General features: G+C 37.1%; 3 protein-coding genes across 10 annotated transcripts in view; 1 reads left to right on the forward strand and 2 right to left on the reverse strand.

Moving 5' to 3' along the window:
* Positions 1–119: 119 nt before the first annotated feature.
* Positions 120–8,926, reverse strand: LOC141377546 (P2Y purinoceptor 4-like). Its single transcript, XM_073922021.1, has 2 exons — positions 8,794–8,926; positions 120–2,937 (listed from the first exon to the last, which is right to left on the reverse strand). The coding sequence occupies exon 2, from the start codon at positions 2,931–2,933 to the stop codon at positions 1,833–1,835; it is 1,101 nt and encodes a 366-aa protein (XP_073778122.1). The 5' UTR covers positions 2,934–2,937; positions 8,794–8,926; the 3' UTR covers positions 120–1,832.
* crhr2 (corticotropin releasing hormone receptor 2) lies at positions 3,324–7,375 on the forward strand (the record flags this gene model as incomplete). Its single annotated transcript, NM_001113644.1, is given in 5 exon segments — positions 3,324–3,648; positions 4,311–4,377; positions 5,176–5,228; positions 5,339–5,454; positions 6,046–7,375. A coding segment is annotated over 1 exon segment (53 nt), but the record flags the coding sequence as incomplete, so codon positions are not given.
* Positions 8,927–12,624: 3,698 nt separating the features above from the next.
* inppl1b (inositol polyphosphate phosphatase-like 1b) overlaps positions 12,625–25,264 on the reverse strand; it is a 62,370-nt gene continuing 49,730 nt past the window's right edge. For 7 of the 8 annotated variants that reach the window (XM_073921250.1, XM_073921253.1, XM_073921249.1 and 4 more), the window contains 13 exons: positions 23,913–24,051; positions 23,620–23,719; positions 23,398–23,486; positions 22,081–22,162; positions 19,010–19,096; positions 17,555–17,662; positions 17,328–17,416; positions 17,156–17,243; positions 16,857–17,012; positions 16,482–16,563; positions 15,572–16,370; positions 13,203–13,318; positions 12,625–13,065 (listed from right to left, as the gene is read on the reverse strand). In XM_073921250.1, the coding sequence (XP_073777351.1) occupies positions 12,972–13,065; positions 13,203–13,318; positions 15,572–16,370; positions 16,482–16,563; positions 16,857–17,012; positions 17,156–17,243; positions 17,328–17,416; positions 17,555–17,662; positions 19,010–19,096; positions 22,081–22,162; positions 23,398–23,486; positions 23,620–23,719; positions 23,913–24,051 (2,029 nt within the window). In that variant the 3' untranslated portion in view covers positions 12,625–12,971. 8 annotated transcript variants of the gene reach the window in all.

The following is a 25,264-nucleotide window of genomic DNA, read 5'->3' on the forward strand; positions in this document are numbered from 1 at the left end:
ATTGCATGCTTGTGCCATCTAAAATTAGTTTTTGTAGGAGGATTTTTATTAAAGCGACTTAAATACCTTAATTAACCTAAACCCTGTTTGTAAAACTAAGCCTATAAATCTACTCTGACTTTATTTTTCAGCTACAGTTGAAGTCAGACTTATTAGCCTTTTTCTTTTTTAAATATTTCAGAAATAATGTTAAAAAGAACAATGAAATATTCACAGATAATATTTGATAATCTGATAACATTTTTTTCTTCTAGAGAAAGTCTTATTTGTTTTATTTTGGCTAGAATCAAAAGCAGTTTTTAATTTTTTGAAAAACATTTTAAGGTCAAAATTATAATTTTTTAAAAGTATTTTATAACATTTTTTTTCGATAGTCTACAGAACAAACCATTAATATACAATAACTTGCCTAATGACCCTAACCTGCCTAGTTAACAGAATTAAATTAGTTAAGCACTTAAATGTCCCTTTAAGCTGTATAGAAGTGTCTTGAAAAAATGTCTAGTAAATAATTATGTACTGTCATCATGGCAAAGTTAAAATAAATCAGTTATTAGAAATTAGTTATTAAACCTGTGGTTTAGAAATGTGCTAAAAAAATATTCTCTCCGTTAAACAAATTAGGGAAAAAATAAACAGGAGGGCTAATAATTCTGACCTTTTCTGTACATGAGGATACAAACATCTATTTAGCAATAAAAGTGTTTTTTGAACACTTACAGTTTCTATCATCAAGTTAGATCTGCCAGATTCAGACCACTGACTAAATATTTTCCTGCATCCCTGATGGGCGTGATCATGTATTGACAAGAATATAAACCATTATAGGGGTGGTCAATTTTATATTTATATTAACTTAATATTTGTTATTATATAAAGATACAGATCAGTGCAAACTATTTTTCCAAAATGTAAAGTTTAAGACCTTCCCCCACACGTTTTGTTTTGGCGTCCTTAAATGGGGGATCAAGCGTTAATTTATGGGGTCCCCACCCCCAAATCCCACTGTAATTCATCCCTACTAGCCCTTTCCTCTTAAAATTAAGCAGTAGTAGCTAAGGAATAAGTGCTAAAACTTGAAAAAAATAGTATCTATAGAAATAGGTAGCATGAAAATAGATAACCTACATGGTTTATAGATTCAATGTTAAAGCAGCTTGCCATATCATTTAACTTCAAATAAATTATATTTAACAGCATTTTCTCTCTCTCTTTTAAAATGCATCAACATAATATGTAAAATAAAAAGGTATTCTCTGATAAAATCACAACAGATTTTTTTAGTATTGATGAAATACTACAGAACTCCAGTCCTTAGTAGATTTCACACCTTCATTTCCTAATATAGGACCTTCAGTCATATCAGAACACACAAAAGGCTTTGTGCTGGCACTTCTGTAGTAACAGTCTCAGGCCAGAGTCCACCTCTGGGATATAGAGTGTGTTTTGTTTCCAATGTTGACAGAACCCCAACACTGCCAAGTTCTGTCCTTGACCAACAGTGAGAAACTTCAACATTACAAGTAACCCGCAGGAGTGATTGGCCATCGGTGCTTTCAAGAAATGAGCTGCTCTACATTACCCACAATCACACTGAACGAGAAAAACATTAGGAGTGCACAAAAGCGAACAGACACCACATCCTTTCCTCCAGAGAGTCTCCTTTATCTCCCCTGCATTGTATACAACAAGACTGTCCTGAATTCTTCTGAATGCCTGGCTCTGAAGACACAGCTGTTGATAGAGTACACTTGGGATTTATAATAATATTTGAGGCAGTCGTCCAGAACTGTTTTTAAAAACGATTACCCAAAATGTCTGGGTATGTTGCTCTAGAGTCTCGAATCACTGCCAGCTTGGGCATCTGGGTTCTTAAAGGCCAGTTCGATGTTTTTGCCATTAGGTGCGTACTCATACGCAGTAGAACGAGTGTTCGGAGTCTGTCTAGTGAGCACTCGGAGGAGTTTAGAGCGGTAGTGATCCCCTGCCAGGAAGTAGAGGATAGGGTCCAAACAGCTGTTGACACTAGCAAGCGGACGAGTGATTTTATATGAAAAGTTGACAATATTAAGAGTCTTGCAATCTGCGTCAAAAATACGATAGGCGTAGTAGAGGGTGCGAGTGATGTGGAAGGGAACAAAGCAGATTGCAAACACAACCAATACCACTATGATGAGTTTAATGGACTTCTTCCGGGATGAACTTTGTTGATTTTGGGCCAGGCCCTTTCGGGGTTGGCAAAGGGCCCGTGCCATTAAACAGTAGCAAACCACGATGACTAGAAATGGCAGAATAAAAAGCAACACCATTACCACAGAGTTGTAGGTTACGAAGTTGTGAAATTCTTCAGGGCGACTTGTGTCGTGACACAAAGTGCTATTTCCATTTCTAGAAGTATTGACTAAAATGAGCGTGGGCACCAGGCAGGCTATCACCGCTGTCCAGACAAAACCACAGACCATGTGTGCATGGCGTGGCTTTATTAAAGTCAGAGAACGAATAGGGTGACAGATGCCAAGGTAGCGATGCACACTGATGCAAGTGAGAAAAAGGATGCTGCAGTATAAGTTGGCATAAAAAAGAAACCGTACGATCTTACAGAGGACAACGCCAAAAGGCCAGTGGCTGCGGTTTGCATAGTAGTATATGAGCATAGGCAAGGAGAGCACATACAGCGTGTCTGACAGGGCCAGATGAAACATGTACACCGTACTGGGTTTCCAAGGCCTCATCTTAGTGATGAACATCCACAGAGCCACAGAGTTAAGGATTAGTCCGAAGAAACACACCAGGGAATATGAAACGGGCAGAAGAATATACTTGAACTCCTCATCGAAAGTACAGCTGAAGTTCACTTCCTTCGAAGACATCGGCATCAGTGAGTCGGAAGGAAGGGAAAAATTGCCTGAGACATTTTTCCTTAAATAATTCATTTCTCTGTTAAAAAAAATAACAAAATGTTTTAGCATACACTCTAAAAAACGCTGGGTTGGTTTTTTAACCCAAATGCTGGGTTGAGACTGCTGGGTAACAAAATTGGGTTGATTCAACCCAATTTGGGTTGAAAATCGATCTTTATCTATAACCCAGCAGTGCTGGGTTGGGAACGCGGACGTGAAAGAGAGCACGCACGTCACGTCAACATGCAGGGACATCAACGTGAGAAACCGCCATTTTCTTTGCGCTGTCTTTGAGGGGAAGCGAGTGAAATTCTGTGTGAGACGTAAGTTATTTAGTGTGTTTTTAACAATTTTCATAAGAAATAACACACTTAGTTTACTTAGTATAATATACACGCGCTTTTTTTTCTGTTTCTCCGCCTGATGGCCGACTTGTTGCTCCGCCTCACGCTGACCTGTGCTCGCCTTATGGCCGAACTGTTGCTCCGAGTCCGCCTGACGAGCCACCTGTTTCTCCGGATCTGTTTCTCCGCCTAACGGCGACGTGTTTCTCCGGACCTGTTTCTCCGCCTAACGGCGACCTGTTTCTCCGGACCTGTTTCTCCGCCTAACGCCCGAGCTGTTGCTCCGCCTAACTCCTGACCTGTGCTCGCCTCACGCCCGACATGTTGCTCCACCTCACGCCCAGCCTGTTGATCGGTGGACGGGTAAGCGCGCATGGCATCGGAAGGAGCTCGAAAAGTATAAGGTAACTAATGAAACTAACGTGAAGCATGTTTGATGACCACTTTATAAACACAACACCTAGGATAATTTAGGAGCTTTTTATTGTAATAAAATACCTTTTGAATGACACAGATTTTTATGTTGGCTAGGTGATGACAGTAAGTAACGTTACTGTGATTTGTGATCTTTCTGGGGTGTTAACTGTAAAGCAGTAAGTAGTATTTTTACTATTGTATTTCTTAAGTTTGTTCATGGATTTTTGTGACAATACTTTGATGCATAAGTGTTGAATTCAGCTTCTAACAATGTTTTTTTTTTAATCAAAATATATACAATAATTGTCCTGCTCTGCATGTACATTTTGTTTAGCTGTACATCTGTACATTGAATAGCAAATGTTATTAATTTACTATGAGCATTTTACATTCTAGACGTGATTTGAGCTATCTTTAATTAATCCTGTATGTAAGGGTCGTTTCATGCTAACGGAAATGTCTGAGCTAAGACTAATTCCAACCTAATCATCTTCGACTGCAAAAAGAAAAAGTTTGACCACCGTTTTATGTGACACCCTGGATAATTATTATCATTTAGGAGTATTTTTGTGATATAGTGACTTTTGGCTAACATGATCTTTTTTTACTTAATTTTGCTTAAACGCTTTTATCTGTTATTCTTTTTCAGATGGATAATTGCGTGAAAATCAAACTAAAAGAATGCAATCTTGAGGAGTTAATCCCCACATTTGAAGGTATGTAATAATATTTTACTTGGTTCATTGTAATCATTAGGGCTGCCCTTGTCTAAACATTTGTCTGGTTGACTTGTGATGTTCATTTGAAGCATTAGTTGAATAATTACAGATTTATTAATAAACCATTTATTCATTAATTCATTTTCTTTTTGACTCAGTCCCTTTATTAATCTGGGGTCGCCACAGCGGAATGAACCGCCAACTTATCCAGCATATTTTTTACACAGCGGATTCATGCAGCATACATTGACTTTGCCAGTGTGGACTTTTTTTCTGCAACTAGTGGGTAGCACATTCGCCTCATAGCAACAAGGTCACTTGATCGATCCTTGGCTGGGTCAATAGGCCTTTCTGTGTGGAGTTTGCATGTTCTCCCCGTGTTCGCGTGGGTTTCCTCCAGGTGCCCCGGTTTCCAAAGACGTGGTAAAGGTGAATTAAGTAGACTAAATTGTCAATGGTGTATGTGTGTGAATGAGTATTTGTTTCCCAGTGATGGGTTGCAGCTGAAAGGGCATTCGCTGCATAAAACTTATGCTGGATATGTTGGTGGTTCATTCCATTGTGGTTACCCCAGATTAATAAAGCGACAAAGCTAAAAAGAAAATGAATGAATGAATAATAAATTTTTAGTTGACTAATGGTTATTCAATTATTAGGGGGCAGCCCTAGTAATCATTAGCCACTTCAACACTTTAAACTGAGAGATTGAACTCTAATGCCAATTTGTTTTTGTCTGGTTATTTTTTAAAATCTGCTGTTCATGCAACCAGTGACATTCTCTTGTTTTATTTTTAGCACAGGAGCGAACCTTTCCTCGTTTTTAGGTCAATTTGAATACAATTCAGAGGGTAAGGATTCAATTAAAGGTTTCTCGATGCATAATGATGCATTTAATGCATAATGATTGTCTTAGTTATTTTATTAACAATGAAAATGTTATTTTTATGTTTGTTATTAGGGTGGCATGGGGGCGCAGTGGGTAGTGCTGTCGCATCACAGCAAGATGGTCGCTGGTTTGAGCCTTGGATGGGTTTCCCCTCCACAGTCCAATGACATGCGGTGTAGCTGAATTGGGTAAGCTGAATTGTCCATAGTGTGTGTGTAAATGAGAGTGTGATGGGTTGCAGTTGAAAGGGCATCTGCTGCGTAAAACATAAAAAGATGTCACCCAAGATGTTCATGTCATTCTTTCTTCAGTCAGAAAGATTTTTTTTTTAGGAAAATATTTCAGCAATTTTATCCATCTTGAACTGAGATTGTGCCTCATTTTTGAAGTTTTTAAAGAAAATTTAAATGCGGCTTCAAATTATACAAATACGGTTGCAAACAGTCCCAGCTCAGGAAGAAGGGTCTTATCTATTCTCATTAAGAAAACACAATTAAATACTTAATAATTTCAAATGCTCATCTTGCCTTACTATTACTTATTAAAAAAAGTTCCTTAGGCAAACCTGTTGTTGCATTGTCATCTTCACTCGGGCCAAAAAATTGCAGCATGGTGCCATGGTCAGTGGTTAACTAATGCCAACACTGGCTGATAGCTTGGTGTGTTATGGCCTTAATTGCTTCTAAAGGTATTTTAGGTGTTCCAAAGTTAACTCTAAAGATATTTAACTTTTACACTTTTGAGTTTTTAATAAATCTTACTTCTGTTTATTTTTTCAGATTGGGACCAATATTGCTGAGTATCTTCATCCATTGAATTCAAGAATCTATTGAGTTTCCTCATGTTCTCATCCTTGGAGACCACCACTTCTTTCAAGCCTTTGCTCACGTGCTGTGCTATTTATTATTGCAAAGTACATTACTTGCCAAAGTGGACGTTTGCTATAAAGCATTCTACATCTTTGGTGTGAACTACCCCAAGCAGTGTTCCCTGGTGTGGCAGACTGTGGTTTATGGACATCCTGGGGAGGAGACACTAGCAGTAAGGGTTCTGCTAGCATTAATTTTTGCTGACAAACAGTAATAATTAATACTGTGACCTCACTGCTTCCTTGGATTCTGTGTTCTTTAACTTGTACTTTGGATTGTGGGGGAAAAGGAGCACCCAGAGAAAACCCACACGAACACGGGGAAAACATGCAAACTCCACACAGAAACACCAACTGACCCAGCTGAGGCTTAAACCACCGACCTTGTTGCTGTGAGGCAATCGTACTACCCAGTGTGCCACCATGACACCCATTTCTAAAGAATAGTTTTAATAACTCATTTCTAATAACTGATTTCTTTTCTCTTTGCTATGATGACGGCACATAATAATGGACTCGATATTTTTTAAGACACTCTACACTGCAGTTACATTGCAACTAATGTTTCTTACAGACTCTTTTATATCTCAGGATTGATGTTTGCACATGATTGTTCGAGTAAAAGTTAAAAAAAGTTTTCCTATTTCAAATTTGTTTTAAAATGCTTCCATCCTCAGGTTTCATTTTAACTTTTATATCTGTTTTTTCTTCAAAACTGCATTTACATTGAACTTGATCATCCTTACTGATGATTGCTTTATAGCTCATATATTGATGTTTGCACATAATTGTTAAAGGGAAAGTTATAAAATGTTTTCTTATTTTTTCTTAATATAAAATTTGTATTTTCTTAGTTTTTATTGTTTGTTTTGTTTTTTCAAGCTGTTTGATGCCTTTTCATTATTACTTTCACATATTTTTTTCTGCATTGCAGTTGATGATTTATATGAGAATATGTTGATGTTTGTGCTCAAATTACTTTCTGACTTCAGTCATTTAGATGCATTTTCATTATTACTTCCTTATACTATTGTTTTTCTCTACTCTGCAATAACATTGCAATTGCCTTACTGATGATTCCTGATTTATAAATGATGCAAATGTTTTTGAATGTATTTCAAATATGCATTTTCTTAAGGTAATTTGTCTGATTTCAGTCTGATGCATTGTTACTGAACTTTAGTCAGTGTTTCTGTGATACAGTTTGATAAATTTTCACAGAAATCGTCTTAACCCTTTAACAACCCTTTCAAGAAAAAAAAAATTGGATTGCATTTCTCAACTGCTAATGTCGCTATTGAACACAATCAGTACATTTTAACACGTTATAATTTCTAAAATATCAACCTCTACCAAATGATTGATATGTATGTTTATGGTAAAAGTACCAGAATTATGAAAAATCTGAAAAATTATGTGTAAGACCAATTAAAAAAAAAAATATATATATATATATATATATATATATATATATATATATATATATATATATATATATATATATATATATATATTTAAAAGAAACATTTTGAACACTAAATCATCTTTTTTCTTATGACTTTAACAGTCATTATTTAAAACAGTAAAAACAAGGTCAACCATTTGGTAGAGCAGGCAGTCAAAGGGTTAATGCTGAGGTGCAGATGGGAAAAATCTCAAATTCATTTGGACACATTTTATCTTTTGTCATAAATAAAATTCCATTACTGAACAACTATGTATTGCTGTAGAATTGTTTTTATTTTAGTGATTTTAATCATCAGTTTCTAGATTAAATTTCTGACCCATTTTGGGTTACATTCAACCCAGCAGTGTAGTAATTTTTAACTAATAGTTGGGTTAAAATCACAACCCAGCATGCTGGGTTAAACTTGTAACCCAACTTGCTGGGTTAAAGTAACCCAGCGTTGGGTTTGTCCCTTTTTTACCCAGCGCTGGGTTACCAAAACAACCCAAATTGGGTTGTTTTCAACCCAGCAGTTTTTAGAGTGTATTTTATAAATAAACTCGGCTAAAAAGCAAACACAAACAGAAATCCACATTTTACAATGGCTATATTGGGAATTGTATTGGTTGCAATAGAAAATGAAATGGTGTCTACTGATAATTTGTTAACTTCTATTAGTGGCCTGTAAAAAACACTAAATACTAACATGAATATCCCAAAACATACTAGAAATCATTCAACTGAACTAGTTTTAATGGTTAAAATCTGATAGTTTGGGGTGGTTTGAATTTAAAAGGTAACGTTAGTTGAAACCATTAAAACTTGAGATGTTTATACTGTAAGTGTACTTTTCATCAGGGTTTCAACAAAGAAAATATGTGTCACAGTTATGACACAAACAATATAGTCAACATGAACTGCTGACTAAAGTGTCAACAAAGATGTCTTTTGTGTATTTGCAAGTTAGTTTTTAGCTCACTTAAGAGTTCATTTATGAAACAAAGGTCAAACTCATTATAAAAACACGAGGTAAACTCTTATCACATGAAATAATGTCCTGTCTGAGAACTATTACTGCTTTATAAACCGTTAAATATAGAAATATAACTTCAACGCACACCGCTTCACTAATTAGCATAACACGGGATGTAAAGCTTAAGAAAAAAGGAGAGAGCGGAGCACGCGGTATTATTTTTACGCACGGAAACTTACCGCTCACTCAGTCGAACGAGGTAAACACGTCCCTTTACAGATCAAAAAATAAATGTAGATCTTGACGTCTTATGGTTCAGAACTCATTCAGACAGTCGAAGAGACTTCCACATCCAGATTTACCGGATTGAGCGCGCACGAGCTGGTATGTTGAGCTAAAGTAGGTGAGCGCGTGAGCGGAGGGGCGGGGAGAACCAGCGCCAGTTTGAGTTTCTCCCTCGAGAAGGATAAATCAATCTTCACTGACAGGTATTGCTTAATTTGTCATCACTCAAATAGCAAAAAAAAAAAAAAAAAAAAAACACATCAAGCGACAAAATCAGTTTCATAAATGTTCGGTGTTTAAAGAGAGATTTAATTCCCTCCCTGGTTTCTGAGTTAAATTTTTTAAGGGTGAATCGTTTGATATCACCTCAGTGCCATATCACACTCTTATCGGTTTTTGCCATCTTTGCCCATCAAAGAGACAGTAATTACAAGTCGAAGCTCATCTCACCTGCACTTTAAACATTATACATTGGCTCTCATAAACGATACAGCCCAGATTTTATGATTAAATCATTTAAGGACACTTTAACTTCTCCTGCAAACACGGGGATGCTTTCTATCCGTTTCATGTAAGACATGCAAATTTAGCTTTGAAAAGTTTCCTGTCATTTTATTTCCGTTTCACGTTTGAGTAAACTTTAAAATATTAATGCCACACATTTGGCATTAATGGTAAGGTTCACCCAAAAATGACACGTCTGGCAACATTTACACACCTTTTAGTTGTTTCAAACCTTTATGGGTTTCTTTCTTCTGTTAATTGGACTTTTTCCTAGTCAATAGTTACAAATTTTCAGGTTTCTTCAGAAAATCTTCTTTCATTTTCAACTCAAGGCTATTTCTATTACTGCAGGTAAATAGAGTAAATTTAAGTAGCCTGCAGACGATCTAAACAAATACCTTTATTTAACCCCTAACAAGTGCCAAATAACTTACAACTAATGCTTTTGTTTTTTTTAAATAATTTTTTACAACGAATTGTGCCAAAAATAATGTAAGATTCTAAAAAAAATAAAAAAAAACAATATTTGTATTATTCAGAAACATAGTTAACTATGTGAATAATTTATACACTGTAAAAACAGTCAACTTTATCAAATGAAATGAGTGTAGTTAACTCAAAATTGACTGAAAGTTATTTCTACTTATTTGAAAAGAGTTTTGAACTCAGTGTTGAGGGTAATGAGTTAATTAAATATCTCATTACTTCAACTTAAATAGAGCACACAGTGCTCATATAGATTAGTTTTCTAACTAAAATGGTTTGTTTCAATCGGTTTCCTCAAACGGTTTAAGTTGCCTTTACTTATTAGGTTTTACAGTGCTCAGTTGGTTTGAGTTCTCTTCATTTATTGGGTTTTGCTGTGCTCAAAATGCTTATTTTACTTAAATGTATTAAGTTCACGGTACTCATTAGGATTAGATTTTGAACTTAAATGTTTTGTTGCAATCGGTTCCTCAAATGGTTTGAGTTGCCTTAACTTTTTGGGTTTACAGTGTAGGAGCTTCTGAGGAGAAACAGGAGAGCGTATGCATATTTGTTTAGACTAAAGTTAATATTTAGTGAAAAGTCAAAACCGTGCTATTTTGACCAGTAAGAGGCTGGTAGTTAGTAGAGTAGATCTCAAAAGATAATGCTTATTTCCTGAAACTAATCCATACAGCTGATCATATACAGTCAGAAATTAAAATAGGCTAACACATATATATGTCAGACTACTCATGCTGTTGAGTAAATAACATGATCCGTGTTTGGCCAGGGTAGACACAAAAAGCTAAATGAACAGGGCAAAAGGTTAGTGCAAGAAAGACTTTTATCTGCTTGTGATCAGTTTGAGTGCCATAATACAGTGCATGACTGTCTCCAAGTTAAAGTTCACATTGAATATTCACACAATGCTTTTATGATGTTGGCTGCAGTAATAAACTGCGTAGTTTAAGGTTGAATAATCTGTCAAATAGTTTACAAATTCATTTGACTTACAGTCTTAGTATATTGCTGACACTTGGGATATAATAAACTTTTCTTAATTACAAATTAAATTATGCTTCATGAATTAAAAAAAAACAGGATGTGTGAATGTTGGAGTAATTAGTGTGCATTCTCAGTATGGTTAAAAACCCACTTCCTTTGCAGTACTGACCTGATGGTTAGTTATGGGGAAAGTACATAAACTGGACAGGAATGTAAGTGGGTCAGTGACTCAGTAGTGTGATGTGAATATACAGGGGCTAGTTAGTTTTCACTCTTCATATCTGGCCTACATAATAATCTACTGCCTGACAGGTGAAGACAAGAAAGCTAGCGCACAAAACACACCTTACTCTCCACCCGCATCCATTTGCACCATGACCAAGCAGATAGATAGTAAGAACGAAGAACAGCCACAAACTACTGTACCAATAAAACAGACAATTTTTGAGAGAGTGGAATGATAGTTTCATTGTGAATTTGTGATAAGCTATCATTAAGATGACATAACAGCAACACACAATGATCTGCTGTGAACTTATGCTGATCTGATCAGATTTTTTGTCTTTTGGATTTATGCATTTATGCAAGACATAAGGATATATTGTCATTGTAAACAGCCCGAAGTCATTGTTTCTTTTAATATATATGTCTGAGAGTCAACTCTATCCCAATGCAAATACTGCGCTCAAAGATCACGCTTTTGTACAAACATCCTTCTGTACAATATTTGCTCAAGTTTAAAGATATTGACTCTGGATAGTAATATTTGCTTGAGATAAAAATGACCCTTTAATCACTTTGTAAAACCATAGTCTAAACAGAATATCATGTCATTTATCAAATTGAAAATGTAGGAATTAAGATTGCTCCAATCGATCGACTGGAGATCGGTATCGGCCGATAATCACATTTTATGACATGTCAATCTCATAAACCGATTGCATGCTTTTTGAATTAGATAAAATACGCTGGATATCATGGAAATGGGAGTGAATTAGCATGTATTTAGGCCCTTTTACATACATAAAAACGGAAAGTTCTGTGTTTTTGACTATTTTATCTATTATTTTCTGTGAAGCTGCTTGTGAACATGACATGTCCACACTAAATGGTTATTATAAGAGACATGTTTAAGGAATTATATGAAACATCCTTCATTTATTCTCTTAGGTAAGGAGAGATCTCCACTTAAGTGTCATACTTAAAGGAAAAATGTGCTTAATGCATTATAAAGCTTGAAGCATCAGAATCTGTGCTCGGTATCGGCCAATACCCGTGACAAGGAATCAGTACTCTGCATCTGCTGCGAAAATCCTCATCGGAGTATCCCTAGTACAAAAGCATGTATAAAGCACTATTTGTCTACTACAGGATCTAAACTCCAGGATTTGGCAGACTATGGGGCTGAGGAAGTGGGAGAATTCACTTAACATCAAATTAAAATCGTAGAGCCTGGTTAGTTGGCCTTGACAGATTTATAGGAAAAAAAAACTAATAGAAAGACATTTTAAAGTCTATATTAAATGTCTGTGGAAAATCAGGTGCAATGCTTTTTCTGTTACCTGTTATTGTTGGGAACTTCTTCGATATGGCCATTGATTTAAACATCCATTTGCTTATCTCTCCTTGTGGAAGGGATAAGAGCTTTACTGCAATAAAACTGGTGATATTAATAATAAAACAACATATTCCTCTTAAATTGACCAGCTGACATTTTTGTTTATGCACATTTAAAAGGTTACATATGGCTATTGGTCACCTATTAATAAATACTGTGAGTACGTTGAAACAGGGACTCAGACAAGATGTAAAAAGTGACCAAACAATGTATTGAAGCAGAACCAAAATTTCATGAGGCATTGTTCGAGTTGTGCTTTTATATACACAGTATCTAAGTAAAAGCATTAGGATGTTCAACACTGACAGGAGAATGAAAGACTGTGTTCTGTTTGTTTGGATTGTTAAAAGCAAGTATTAGACTGTAGTTTACTCCACACTGTATGTTTAGGACCACAGGGACAGTGGAGTTGGCATGTTAAACTTTATTCTGAATGGAATTTAAACTTGGGAAGGTAAAAAATTGTGTATCAGGAATACAAATATCAATCTAATCATACATAGTCTCCCGATAAGACACCAGATAGTCTCTTTGTGTTCAGTCCCAGATCTTGGGAAGGTTTTCCAAGATTCTTCGTCGATGAGATGGGTTAGACACACCAGCTGCACACAGCTCCTCCTCTGTAATACCACTGCAAGAGAACAGAACACACTGATGGGAATGTATTTACTGTATGTTCACCAAGCACCATCACTGCTAGAAGATAATAATTGAAGCACATGGCAGTGTCCGATTTTTATTTATTTTTTTGCTATATCACAACCTCACCTGAAATAATCAAGATCATCCCATCCACTGCGGCTGAGGTCTAGTGTGTACCGCTGCAATCCCAGAGTGCTGAGCAGCTCTCGCACTGTTTCTGGGGCTCCGTGTAAGACTGACACCTGCAAATGTACAGTTGATGTCATAACTATTAGCCACAATTATTCTTTTTAAAATTTTTCTCAAATAATGTATAACAGAGCAAGGAATTTTTCATATAATTCCTATATTTTTTCTTCTGGAGAAAGTCTTATTTGTTTTATTTCGGCTAGAATAAAAGCAGCTTTTTTAACCAGTTAAGGGTCAAAAATATTAGCCCCCTTAAAGGTGCAGTAGGTGATTGCCTTTAGACACATTTTATGTTGTGCTGGTTGAATGTCTCCTCACATTCCAATAGTACTGATTAAAGTAAATGATCCAAATGTATTTACATGTATTTTTGTATTCTGGGTAAGGCATGGGACTAAAAAAATTACAGGTTGAAAATTACGAGAGGTAGCCCAAAACGTCTCTTAACAAATGTAGATTTGCATATTTGTGCACCCTGTTCACACAGACAGATCCACCATTTGCAGCAGCATTGACCTGCAGCTGACAGAGAGAGTGACAGCAGGCAAATTCAGGATCAACTTCTAAAAGACCAACATTTCCTTGTATCCATTAAAAAAAAAATGCTGAATAAAAACTTTTTAAAATCCTGAATCAATATCGGTAGTTGCTTTTGGATGCTGGAGGGAAATACACTGTTCAAAACCACAATCTGAAGGATGATACCATGTTTGCAGTATTTCTTTTAGACAGGTATTTTCATGTTTTAAAACTATTTTAGTTAAGCAAAGCTTATGTAGATTCTCTTGAAAATGAAAACGTGGTAGGTATAATATAGATATAATACAGTTTTTCAAAAAGGTTTTTACATTTATAACTGTATAAAATACTAGAAAGTTTTCTTACTGGCAAATGACATAACCATGTAGTATAAGGTCGTCTATGGTCATCTATTTGGGGCATGTTCATGACTTCAGGAGGCATGGATTTGGACAGCAGAGAGGGACTTCAATTTTCAATGCTATTATGCTATGTTAGCATTATCAGAGTACTCCTACGGCACTTTTAAGCAATATTTTTTTCGATTGTCTACAGAACAAACCACTGTTATACAACGACTTGTCTAATTACCCTAAGTAGCTTAATTAACCTAGTTAAAGGTTCAAGACACGCTAGAGTACTTTGTTGAAATTTTAACAGATTTGTGTGTGTTGAGCATCAGTTAAGTCAACATTAGCATCAGTCAGCTTTAATTGTGGAGAAAACTGGATAAGTTTGAGCTTTTGTCAGCTAAGTTCCAGGTTTGGAATCATTTTTAGGACGGGATCGAAATCGTTAACGTCGTGCGCATTCGCTAGTGAAATGATGACGCATCGGTTTCTCTTTATTATTCATGGTGGAGTTTTTTTATCCTATGAGAAGACTGTGCTTCTTAATTATTAATGAGAGCGCGTGCTTTCCGAAGGTAAGGCAGACCTGACAAGCTTTGAGACGCAATGACTGGGTGAGACCATGCCCATGCACAGAAAGCAGTATTTAGCCGTTCATGAAGGTTCATCAAGGAATGTTATGTATTTGTTTCCATGATCCATGGGGTTTGTTGCATGTTTTTCTCTACGATGCTGTCTAGGTCGATAAAGCAAATCTGTTGGTTTGCAGCAAGCATTTTTGTTGTGAGAGCTGTACGAGAATTAAGAATGGTGTACTTTATCTGTTGCGTTCATTACCCTTCAGACACATGGCCTTTATCTGTGCTGCTGTGTTCGCCATATGTTTAAAATCCTCTGGATTACCGGCAGGGTTAATGGTTGGAATGTACTGGGAAAGAGACTTGCTGCACTGCTATCCACTGTGTCAGCTTTCAGACCTTAGGATTTAGGAGGAAAGAAGTCCTCCTCATTTATATTGTTATTTGATTATCTTTATAATCATATAACAAATTGGGGTTATGTGTATATGAAATTCCAAATAACAAATGTAGCAGGGCATTAAATTACTGATTGTTTCTTTGTATTAAACTTTGTAAATTATAAAGTCATGGGTCTCCTCACGCTTTGTGTCTCACTTTGTGAGCCAACTGACAACAGCTGTTCGCTCCCACTTTTTTCCCTGCTCTGCCGGCCACGACAACTCCTCCCTCTACTCACAGAGCTCCACGCCCATTATGAAGCATTTTTTGAAAAAATTCTGAGGTAGACTTGAACCAAAAAAGTGGGGTTTCATGGCCCTTCAAGCCTTTATATACTTTTATCACTAGTATATTTGAAAAATATCTATTAAAATATTATGTACTGCAATCATGGCGAGATGAACATTACCCAACTCACCTCTTTCTCCCAACTGTAGTTTCTCTCACTAGCTAAGCCATAATCATACCCATGCTGCCTTTGTTGAGACGGCATTTGATGAAAGGGATACTTTTTGTCTGCTGGCTGAAAGTCCACCTCACTGAGTGATTTAGCAATCTGGAGGGCTGTGAGTGAGTTGTCTCCTGAAGCTGGAGTGGGCTGCTCTACTATCCAGGAAGCTGAAGACTGGGCAGGAACTCTAGTGGACACATAAGGATACAGCTTTGGTCCATTTCGGATTGGCACAGGCCGACCTTGGTGCACCCCTTGATAGTCTTGTCTGACTTTTTCTTTATGCATGTCTCTAGAAAAAACTGAATGGTTCATATATGAGTTTGTAAGTTTTTTGCCTGATAATTCTGAATCCGGTGCCATATTGTTCTTATGGGACTGTAGCTGTAAAGATGAATTTGAGGAATGTGTGGTGTGTCTTTGGTTTGGGGATGTACTAGGGACATGTGGACCCGGAAAAAGCTGATAAGAGGATGCAGTCGATGAAAGTTCACTCTGAGTCTCGCAAGATGGTTTATAGGGTGCTAAGGAGCCAGGAATCTCGATTTCGGTGAAGTCGGACCTCCTAGCAGACCTTTTGCCATGGCCGTGGCTTCCAGTCACTCTAGGCAGCTGTATCACAGTGTTATTAGCACATACTACTTGGGATTCTTTAATAGTTGAAGGAATCTCTTCGGCTTTCCGAAACACAGGCATTTCCTCAAAGATGAAGTATGCAGGATTGGTGTAGCTGTTTGGAGATGCCACATATGAGGCTGACGGTGCTCTATAGTGCAATGATGAAAAGTAAATCAGGGTGACATTTAATAAAAAAACCAAACAGTGATTACCATAACAAAAAACCCTATTTATTAGCTTTGTGCTGCTAGTCACTTACTTGATAGAGAATGCACTGGAAGAAGGGGGAGACAGTTGGTCCTTCATCATTTCCCTCTCATCCTTCTCAATGCTGAGCCACTCTGTAATGTGCACAAGAAATGCCTTGCGTCAAACTGTGTTAATACTGCAGACATATGTGGTAATGCCACTGTTCATTCAGTGAGCAGCATGGTGAGTGTCATATTTCAGTGAGGTTTCAGGATGCATCTGGACAACATCAGGCAACTGCACGCCAAAAGAGGAAGAAATGGTAGATAGAAAAGTGAAAACAGAGCCAAAGCAGAGGAGGAACTAAAACTAAAAGAAATGTAGGGTGGGTGAGTGTCTATGGTACATTTGCAGAAACGATATAGTAAAAGCACGGATAACCCACCATAGACTCTTTCCCGGATCCTTCGGCGGTCTGGTGGTACATATACTCTGAATCGACCTCGAATAGAGCCCATCTCTTCACCTCTGTGGGTCAAGCATGTCTCAAATGTGTCCAATAATTTCCCTGCTGTTGGGCGAAGAGCCACACAGCACTCCCCTAAAATGTTAAAGAAAGTGCTCTCAAATCACCTGAATTAAACTGTTTGCTGTGTTATGCTCTTGGTTATGAGGTAAATGTTTCTAAAAACCAAACAACTGTTTCAGAGGAATTTCTTTCAGAAAGACATTATGACCATGTACCATATGACTCAAAGCCATCACATGACTTCACAGACAACAGCAAGTGCTGATCCCGCAGATGCTCTAAATCCAAGAACACTGGGTGAAGCTGTAAAAAAATAAGGAAAAACAAATAAGAAATCCTCATTAAGAAGCATAGTTAAAATGAACAGAAGGTGATCTCGGACTCAACCTTGGGCAACTGTTTTGAAGACCAACCAAGTTTGAGAAACCCTGGCACCTCACAGTACTGGGAGTCATTTTCAGCTGATCGACGAGGCTCTACAAAGAAGAAACATGATGGTGACAAAAAGAGCTGTCACATATATCTCATGACATACAGATGTTTCAAAAGAAAACCAGACAAGCAACATACCATTGCATGCTCACTCTCCTCACTGATTATAGCAAAAAACATACCTTCCAGACAGCGGGAGTGGAACTCGATGAAAAACTTGGCCTTGCTAGAAGTTTTCACTATAGCCTCAATCGCCTCCAGTTCAATGCTGGCTCTCTCTGAACAGGACTCTGGAAAAGAGTATATATATATATATACAAATATATATATATATATATATATATATATATATATATATATATATATATATATATATATATATATATATATATGGTCAAGATCATCACATGCATAGTAGCAACTAGTGCTCTCCAGTGTCAACAGCATTTACCATGCACTCATGCCTTATGTTACATGGAAAGTATAAGTACTGTTGCTGAACACGGATTACAAATATAATTTATAATTCAGTCCACCCAAAAAAGTCAACTCTATCACTATTTATTCACCCTTATGGTTAAATAAAAGATAAAACATTTATTTTTTCCATTGCAAGTCAGTTCAACCAAAACGTTGACCCATCAAAAAGTACATTTATAGATTAATCAAGCAGTTTAATCAATTCATTCATTCAGTCATTCATTTTCCTTTGGCTTAGTCCCTTTACTCATCAGGGGTCGCCACAGCGGAATGAACCACCAGCATATGTTTTACACAGCGGATGCCCTTCCAGCTGCAACCCTATACTGGGAAACACCCATATAATCTTACATGCAGCACATACACTACGGCCAATTTCAGTTTATTCAATTCACATATAACGCATGTCTTTGGACTGTGGGGGAAACCAGAGCACCATGAGGAAACCCACGCAAACACAGGGAGAACATGCAAACTCCACACAGAAATGCCAACTGGCTCACCTGGGGCTTGAACCAGCGACCTTAATGATGTTAGGCGACAGTGCTATCCACTAAGCCACCGTGATGCCTGTTTAATTCATTTTATGAAAGAAAACATCACATATGTAATTTTGGCTTTAAGGGATGGTTTACCCAAAAATGACAATTTCGCCACTATTTAATCATGCTCAAGTGATTCTAAACACAACACAAGATATTCTGAAGAATGTTGGACACTCACAGTTGGAAAAAAAGATGCCTATGGCAGTCAATGGCTGCTTCTTTCCAGCTTTATTCAAAATATCTTACTTTGTGTTCAACAGAAGATAAAAAGTGGAGGGTGAGTGATGATGAGAGAATTCAAATGCTGGGGTGAACTATTACTTTAATTTACATTTATTCACTGACACTTATCAAAAAGACTTGGAATGACATGAGTATGAGTTAATGATGACACAATGTTCATTTAAAAAAAATTTGTGCGCTCTCCCTTAATGAATGACCTTTAGGGCCTTCACATGTTGATGCAGTGGAAACAGGCTTGATATTAGTGGCAAAAGGAAATGGTTGTTCCTTAACAAAATGCTTGTTTAGCAACTCCTAATATAACTCAAGTTATGAAATGATCTAAAGGGCAAAAACTTCAGATTCAAAGTCACAGGCAGATTCCCATACCAGTTCTGGGAAACTGTGATATGACACCCACTTCAAAGGTTGCAAACACAGGAGAGTGCTCACTGGTGAAGATGTCATCTGTACACCCTGAAGAACAGAACCAAAAGAAAAATGACATTTAATATAATATAAATAAAAAGACTTATACATACACTCACCGGCCACTTTATTAGGCACACCTTACTAGTACTGGGTTGGACCCCCTTTTGCCTTCAGATCTGCCCTAATCCTTTGTGGCTTAGATTCAACAAGGTACTGGAAATATTCCTCAGAGATGTTGGTCCCTATTGACATGATAGCATCACAAAGTTGCTGCAGATTTGTTGGCTGCACATCCATGTTGCAAATCTCTTATTCCACTACATCCCGAGGGTGCTCTATTGGATTGAGATATGGTGACTGTGGAGGCCATTTGAGTAAAGTGGATTCATTGTCATGTTCAAAAAACAAGTCTGAGATGATTAGAATTTTATGACATGACACGTTATCCTGCTGGAAGTAGCCATCAGAAGATGGGTACACTGTGGTTATAAAGTAATGGACATGGTCAGCAACAATATAGGCTGTGGTGTTGACACGATGCTCAGTTGGTTCTAATGGGCCCAAAGTGTGCCAGGAAAATATGCCCCACACCATTACAACACCACCAGCCCGAACCATAGATACAAGACAGGATGAATTCATGTTGATGCCAAATTCTGACCCGAATGTCACAACAGAAATTGAGACTCACCAGACCAGGCAATGTTTTTCCAATCTTCTATTGTCCAAATTTGGTGAGCTTGTGTGAATTGTAGCCTCAGTTTCCTGTTCTTAGCTGACAGGAGTGGCACCCGGTGTGGTCTTCTGCAGCTGTAGCCCATCTGTCTCAAGGTTCAGAGATGCTCTTCTGCATACCTCAGTTGTAATGAGTGGTTATTTGAGTTACTGTTGCCTTTCTATCAGCTGGAACCAGTCTGGTCATTCTCCTCTGACCTCTGGCATCAACAAGGCATTTGTGCCCACAGAACTGCTGCTCACTGGATATTTTCTCTTTTTCAGACCATTCTCTGTAAACCCTAGAGATGGTTGTGCATGAAAATCACAGTAGATCAGCAGTTTCTGAAATACTCAGACCAGCTTGTGTGGCACCAATAACCATGCCATGTTTAAAGTCAGTTAAATCACCTTTGTTCCCCATTCTGACGCAGATCATCTTGACCATGTCTACATGCCTAAATGCATTGAGTTGCAGCCATGTGATTGGCTGATTAGAATGTTGCATTAACGAGCAGTTGGACAGGTGTTCCTTATAAAGTGACCAGTGAGTGTATATGTTTCAGAGATTTCAGTCTGATTTTAATGAGCAAGCAAAACAGAAGCTTACTCTTTGTGACACCTATTTCCTGTTGTTGTTTTTAGGTTTTTTGTTTATCTTCTGTATTCTCCTCTTATCATCAATACTTTCATGCTTTTACTGTATCCAATCTATTCTTATCGCTTTAAGTAGTATAGACATGCTGTAGTTTGAGTGCAAGCACACAATAAATGCTCTTAATTTTCAAACATCCATTACATACTAGGCCAAAATAATTAAACATCAGATTCCCATCCAACTAATTTCTGCCATTTAGTTACAGACTAAATAGTTCATTTAGTTTATGATTTGAGATGGTTTTGAAATACAAAATGTGATCATGTACACTGGCACAATATATGTTGGCTGCCTTCGCTGAGGAGGCCGAATTCACATGTTTTTAAAGCACACAGACAGACAGGATATGACTCTGATTGTGGACCACAGACCTACAATTGTACCCAAAGTAAATCTTTGTAGTGCAGTGTAGCTACACATCTCATTCCAAAATACTACATAAATAGCAGGCAAGTGTTTTTTCTGCCCTCAAGCTAAAGTTCAAACCATCGAAGGAGTTTGTCGAGCTACTGTAAGAGAGTAATTCACAACACAACTACAACATGTTATGATATTACTTGGACTACAAGTGGAGACAAAATGTGAAGGAATTTTAGTTGCGAATTTATTATTAATTTCATGCTGGTTGAATAGTGTTTTACAAAATGCCAAGACACTTTAACCAAAGATAATTATTTCCTTGAAAAAGATAATCAAAATTAGAGTGACAATGGTTGTGGCTTGAAAAAATACTATGACTAAAAAGCAACAAGGTATTAACAGTCTCACAGGAGAAATTGTTGCCAAAGATTTTCCATAGATTTTCAATCAGGTTTAGATCAGGACTCTGGGCAGCCATTTTATTATCTCACTGATTTCAGTTTTAGGGCTGTACTTATTTTGCTGTTTGAAGAGGCTCATAGTCCTGAATGAAAACTGCTGGCTGATTGAGAGATGAATGCGAGTAAAAAAAACTGCATGTTGCAAATGAAGCTCCTGATAAACATTTGCATTTGCTCCGGTATGTCACTGTAAATGATGCCCACTGACTTCTTTACATATTTCAAGTTCAGTCATTCCCCAGTTTGACAAAGAATATAATGTTTCCCAACAGACCCAAATAAATTAAACTTGCTTTCCATCACCAAAGTGAGCTCTACAACAGTCAGGACACCATACATTAAAAAAAAATCTTTAAACGGTTCAACACTAAACTGTTCAACAAATACAGCTGCAGACTTGAATTAATTACCCACTGAAATCTTCTGAATTATCCTGTCCTGTGTTTTTAAATTTTGATCAGTGTTCTTTTTCAAATATCTCATTTAAGTGTTTAAACTGTGCTATAGAATATATGTAACTTATGAAATCTGCTTAATAGATTCTAATGGGACTAGTAACACCCCCCAAAAATACTTTTGCTTAAGCTACTTGTTTAAAATGAGTTAAAAACAATGAGTTAAAAACAACACAATTCTTATCAGTTTTTTAGGACAACTTAGTATTAGGTTCACTTAATTGATTTGTGTTTGGACAACATGAAGGAATTGTGTGGAACCCAGCATTTTTACAGTATACTAAGCAATGAGCTCCAAATTTTTAAGTTTGTAGATTGTCCTATATTTATACATTCATTCACTAAAGAAAATAATAAATGACAGAAACAGGAAGCATATACCATATGAGGTGCAGATTACGTGAGACTCTGGGTAGGACTTCCACAAAACTCTGTCACACCATGAGGGCCCATTCACTTGCACCTAAAGAAGGTTTAAATAAGATAGAATAAGAAAAATAAGAACATTACTACATATGATTCTCTATTATCATCACACATAATTATTTCACCCATTCTGATATATATATATATACAGTTAGGTCCATAATTATTGGGACAGAGAAACAATTTTAACATTTATGGCTCCATACACCAACACAATGGATTTGAAATGAAACGATCAACATGTGCTTTAAATGCAGACAGTCAGTTTTAATTTAAGGGTATTTACATCCAAATAAGATGAATGCTGTAGTAATTACAATCATTTGCATATGCGTCTCCCACTTGTTAAGGGTCCAAAAGTAACGACAATTGGCTTCTAAGCAGTTCCTTAGCCAGGTCCCAATTACAACGGGTACCAGAGTGATAGAGAAGAGAATGAAAATGGAAAGGAACCGTTCATGATCCTAAGCAGTGAAGCATGGTGGTAGAAGTGACATGGCGTGGGCATGTATGGCTGTCAATGGAACTGGTTCTCTTGTATTTATTGATGATGTAACTGCTGACAAAAGCAGCAGGATGAATTCTGAAATGTTTCAGGCAATATTTTCTGCTCATATTAAGCCAAATGCTTCACAGTGTAGATGGAGAATGACCATAAGTATACTGTAAAAGCAACCAAAGAGTTTTAGAAGATTAAAAAAGAAGTGGAATGTTACGCAATGGCCAAGTCAATCACCTGATCTGAATCCGATTGAGCATGTATTTCACCTGCTAAAAACAAAACTGAAGGTAAAATGCCCCAAGAACAAGCAGAAACTCAAGACAGTTGCTGTAGAGGCCTGGCAGAGCACCACCAAAAATAAACAAGAATAAAACCCAGTCTGGTGATGTCTATGCGTTGCAGACGTTAGGCTGTAATTGACTGCAGAGGATTTGCAACCCAGTATTATAAAGTGAATTTTTGATGTATTATTATTCTGTCTAATTACTTTTGGACCCTTAACAAGTGGGAGGCACATATGCAAACTGCTGTAATTCCTTCTTTATTCACTTGATTTGGATGTAAACACCCTCAAATTAAAGGTGCAGGTAAAGCACATCTTTGTTTTATTTAAAATCCATCCATTGTACAGCCCCAAAAATTTTTGAATTGTGTCAATATCCAAATATTCATGGACCTAACTGTATATGTCAAATATGCTTTTTTTAAGTAATGTAACAACAGAAGCTGCAAGAAGAGACAGAATTAATAATAAAATATATAACTCTCACCCCACTGGACTTGTATTTCTGCCATAGATAACAGTCTCTAGAACCACGTTCATATCGATAGGTGGGAGGAAACATGATCTTCTCCTCCTCTTAACAGCGAAAACAAGAACAAAGTGTATGTTAATGCTTTTTTTGTCCCACATGTTGCTGTTTAACCCTATATATTGATTTCATATGTGTGTGTGGTGATCGTGGGAGTTGAAGAGCAGCTGCCATTCTTACTAAAGTTAAAAAAGGCCTTTCTTTTGTGCCGCTCTCTGGTCAATTGGTCTGCGCACATCAGCTCCTCGAATTCTCGCTTTGAAACATGCTTCAATATGTCCTGCAGAAAGAGAGACCTTTGTCAGAGACAGGAGACCTTCAACATATGATATAAGTGAGCACAACAGAACAGCTCAGATGATTCAGTGCGTTTAATGGGGTCAATGTTTAAATGCATGGTCAATAAAAAGCAGTGAGTAAAGCTAGAGTGATTAATTTATTGACAGAAATGAGGCAGATATAAGCTGTATGACCAGTGCATCCAGGTCCAGGCGATAGTTGAGGTCTCCACACCAAAAGAGATGATTGAAGCGAAGGCTTATGTCGAAAGTGCTGAGCTGCTTTTCTCCAAGAGACAAGAGTCTAAGGATGTCTTGGAAGTTGTGGTTTCTCCTAAGACAAAGAAAGAGGAGCAATGCAAAATAGTATTTAGTGATCACCAAGGCTACACTTATTTGATTAAAGACATGTTAAAACGGAACATGTCCTAAAATATTTTGAAATGTAACTAGTTTGCATCCCATGTTTGCATAGTACACTTTCAGTGGCATTACTCCAGTTTTCAGTGTAGCATAATCATTTAGAAATCATGCTAATATGCTCATTTTAATATACAGTTTATATTAGTGTTTAGTAACAAAGTATTTTTTGTTGAAACTAATACATTTCTAGATTGGAAGTCCACTTTACCACCTACTTTTCATAAATGGCTAACTGAAATGGTTGCTGCTCTTAAGCTTGAAAGAACTCGTTTTGCTAGGGCAGATACTTTATTCTCTATTTCTACCTGGGGATACTCATTCTGAAGTCCCTAGAGACTATGCAGCGCCATTGATGCGATCCAGGACCTGTGAAAAGATGATCCCTAGGTATCCACAATCCTGGACCAGGCCGTATCCCGAGCTGATGCTGTGATCGTCATGGAAGAATTGAGTACATGATTCCTGAAACACCACTATGACAACAAGTCCCTGTGTTGATCCTGTGGGCAAGCCTGACCTCCCGCCGGTCCCCTACTCACACCTGCAGCTCCTCCATGATGGACGTCCAGCTTCTCCAGCCTCCAGTGCCTAGACTGCAGCTCCACAAAGGAAGTTAAGCCAGAAGAATAATGGTCGTGCCCAACAGAGCCTGGTTTCCCTTGAGTTTTTTTTTTCCTACACTTCGTCAATTGGTGAAGTTTTTTTTATCCTCGCCACTGTTACCACTGGCTTGCTTGCATTGGGATTTGTGGAGCTGAGCTTCAGTGGATTTGCTCTTTAGTGTTTGAACTTTCAGCAGTGAAATTTATACCACACTGAACTGAACTAAACTAAACTCCAACTCTGAAATCTGGACTTCTAGTAGGACTGGACTACTAGAACTATGTTAAGCTGCTTTGACACAATCTATATTGTGAAATGTTCTATATAAATAAAGATGAATTACACTGAATGCTTCTAAAAAGTTTGAAAAAAAATCTATGGCCTCTTCCTTGCGTATCTTTTTATGACTTAAAAGTAGGGCACTTATGATTCATGAACAATTTTACTCTTACTTTTCCACTCCATTTTCAATGTTTTGAGTTGGATAAAGTAAATTATGTTTATTATTTACTCTATATGGT

Source organism: Danio rerio, chromosome 14 (genome assembly GCF_049306965.1).
Source record: "Danio rerio strain Tuebingen ecotype United States chromosome 14, GRCz12tu, whole genome shotgun sequence".
In the NCBI taxonomy this organism is placed as follows: domain Eukaryota; kingdom Metazoa; phylum Chordata; class Actinopteri; order Cypriniformes; family Danionidae; genus Danio; species Danio rerio.